Source organism: Aplysia californica, unplaced genomic scaffold, assembly GCF_000002075.1.
Source record: "Aplysia californica isolate F4 #8 unplaced genomic scaffold, AplCal3.0 scaffold00274, whole genome shotgun sequence".
Taxonomy (NCBI): Eukaryota; Metazoa; Mollusca; class Gastropoda; order Aplysiida; family Aplysiidae; genus Aplysia; species Aplysia californica.
The window spans coordinates 894,868-897,500 of record NW_004797544.1 but is presented as its reverse complement, the minus strand read 5'-3'; the positions used below and the strand labels follow the sequence as shown (position 1 = coordinate 897,500).

The window sequence follows — 2,633 nt, the reverse complement described above, 5'->3', positions numbered from 1 at the left end:
CTCCCGCTGTAAACAAGTTCGGGCCTTAATCCTTGTCCCGTTAAACCCGAGCACAGTTAATTGAGTTTGCAAAGACAAAAAAGGGGATTCCGGTAAGGTCCCGCTGCAGCGGGTGCCGCTATAGTCATGTTCTACTGTATTGTGCCATGTTGCTGTGTTAGCATTGCTAAGTTCTATCTCACATTTTCTGCCGTTTTAAGTTACTAAGACCATAACGTCAGAAACTAATAAATGTTCTATCTGCTCTAGATCTATATCAAAATCATAATACCATCCAGAATCGTTATCAGGATATTCAAAGAATTGTACATGTATTTGAAAAAGCTTGACATGTTGTGAAACTCAAAGATTTTTAACGTCAAATTTCTCAAAACTAGGTACAGAGCAGATAGAACTTTGTAATTCTAGGGTAGCGATAGGTTACCAGTTCGTATTAATTCAACTCTAGAAAACCGATTGTCTCTCAAGCATCCAGAGTACTTTCGGTATAAGGTGGGCAAAATCTATGTGCCCAACGACATCGCTGTCCTAACCCTGGAAAAGTGCGCGACGATCACGAAGACCGTTCAAATCATTCCCCTGGCTGTCCGGGGGAGCTTTGTGAACCAGCGGTGCAGCCTTACCGGATGGGGCGTCAACAGACGAGGTATGTCTTTATCTTAAAAAATAGATAAAATAATACGTTATTGTCCCAGAGGGACATTTTTCTTAGCTTTCAATGTGTACGCCTGTGTTCTACGCCTCCGTCGACACAATGTAACATTTAGAAGGCGGGTTCCCAACTCTGCCTGTCACGGCCAAACCGTGTTGAGATGGGTACAACATCCCAGCAGCAAGACAGAGATACTCGATAAATCCCCCAACCCACTCTGGAATCGAACTGATGTGTCCTGCGAGCGACAGCAAAAGTTTCGCCGCTTTACACCATAGATGCCGGTAGGAATGTCTTGAACGTCTTTATTCCTGCGTTAAGTCAGCAAGCTGTTGAAAAGTTCTAAGCTTTCAAAATCCCAACAGTAAGAAGGAGATACTCGATAAAAATCCTCCCTCCCCCCACTCCGGAATCGAACTCGGGTGTTCTACGTGCGACAGCAAAGTTCTTAACCGCTACACACCATAGATGCCGGTAGGAATGTCTTGAACCTCTTTATTCCTGCGTTACTCCAGCAAGCTGTTAAAAACGTCTAAGTCCAGATCAGAAAGCCAAGTTTTTCAAGAGAAAGTAAATAAACTGTTTCACTTTTGTAGCAATTGTACCTACATGATGTATGTTTTTTTGCTTTTTATTCAGTGTGTAAAATTGAGTTTCAACAAAATATTTACTTTTAGTTTTAGTAAGGTTTTACGGCGCTCGCAACTGCATAAGGTCATATTATGAGCGCCTAGGGGTGGATGTCAACAGAGAAGTCCAAACGGGGAATCAGGCTTACTCTGCTCACTTCTCTAGCCTCAACAGCATAAAGTCTGCTTCGACTATCAAGGCACCCCGGAAATAGCAGTTCACAAGAGAGTGACAAAGATACAAAAGAAGTAGAGGAAAATGACCATAGTAAGGATTAGGAAAGAAAAAGCCGCAGTTCCATTGATAAATCAGCCCGTTTACAATTCTACTGTGCATAAGAACATGTTAATATCCTCCCTTTGGGAATGGCCTAAAGACACTTCAGTCAGTAGCACTGCCTTCAAGGAGGGGGGGAGAGATAGAGAGAGAGAGAGAGAGAGATGTTTTTTGGGGGGGGGGGGGGGGCAAAAATATTTATTGAGCACATACTACTGATACCGCAGATTAGGAAACAGCAATTTAAAAAAAAATAGAGCTTAGTGGAGGTGAACCATTGGCTAAGGGTTTGCTTTTCTTGCGTCCTTTTCCCATCGGTACTGTAACTGTGTGGCGTCGGTGGTCTAGTAGTTAGGCTGTCAGGCTCGTCATCGAAAGGTCAAGGGTTCGAAACCCGTCAAGTGCCCAAAGTTGTGTCCTTTGGATAACCACTTTACACGAATTTTCCATTAATTTCTACCACGTCACTTTTTACTACTTTATGTTTTTGTTTGACTCCTTGGCTCCCAGCTGTCACGTAAACTATTTGATCTCTTTTCTTCTCGTCCAGACATCGATAATAGGTTCATCTTGCAAAGAACAGAGACGACCATCATCTCCAATAAGCTGTGCCGGGACTTCTGGAGACTGGCCCGGAGCTCCATCTCTAAGAAACAGCTGTGCACGCTCGACTGGCCCTACAAGCTGAGCACCGCTTGCAGCGTAAGCCCTGGCTTTTCTAGATACGTTTTAGTAATCAATTTACGGCACTTGCAACACATTTAAGTCAAATCAGTGCCAAAGAATATCTATATCTATATCTATATCTATATCTATCTATCTATCTATCTATCTATCTATCTATCTATCTATCTATCTATCTCTATCTCTTTCTCTCTTTCTGCCCCCACCTTCTGCCCCCACCCCCTCACCTCCTTTGCCCCCTCCTCTGGGTTCCTGACTCTTTCTGCAGCCTTTCTACTGCTACTCCTAGGCTCCTCCTTACTGCTGTCTTTCTGCCACACCCCTGATCTTCTGGTAGGAAAGATCTACACCTAGCCTTCTCGGACAAGGGCGAAAAATCTCGGAGGAGATC

The 2,633-nt window shown here is 43.7% G+C and overlaps 1 protein-coding gene across 1 annotated transcript in view; it reads left to right on the top strand.

The window, feature by feature from the left end:
• Positions 1-468: 468 nt before the first annotated feature.
• Positions 469-2,633, top strand: part of LOC101853798 (chymotrypsin-like serine proteinase) — a gene marked incomplete at its 5' end in the record, with an annotated part of 10,524 nt that continues 8,359 nt past the window's right edge. Inside the window, 2 exon segments of the mRNA XM_013084144.1 lie at positions 469-646; positions 2,109-2,260. Of these exon segments, the coding sequence (XP_012939598.1) occupies positions 469-646; positions 2,109-2,260 (330 nt within the window).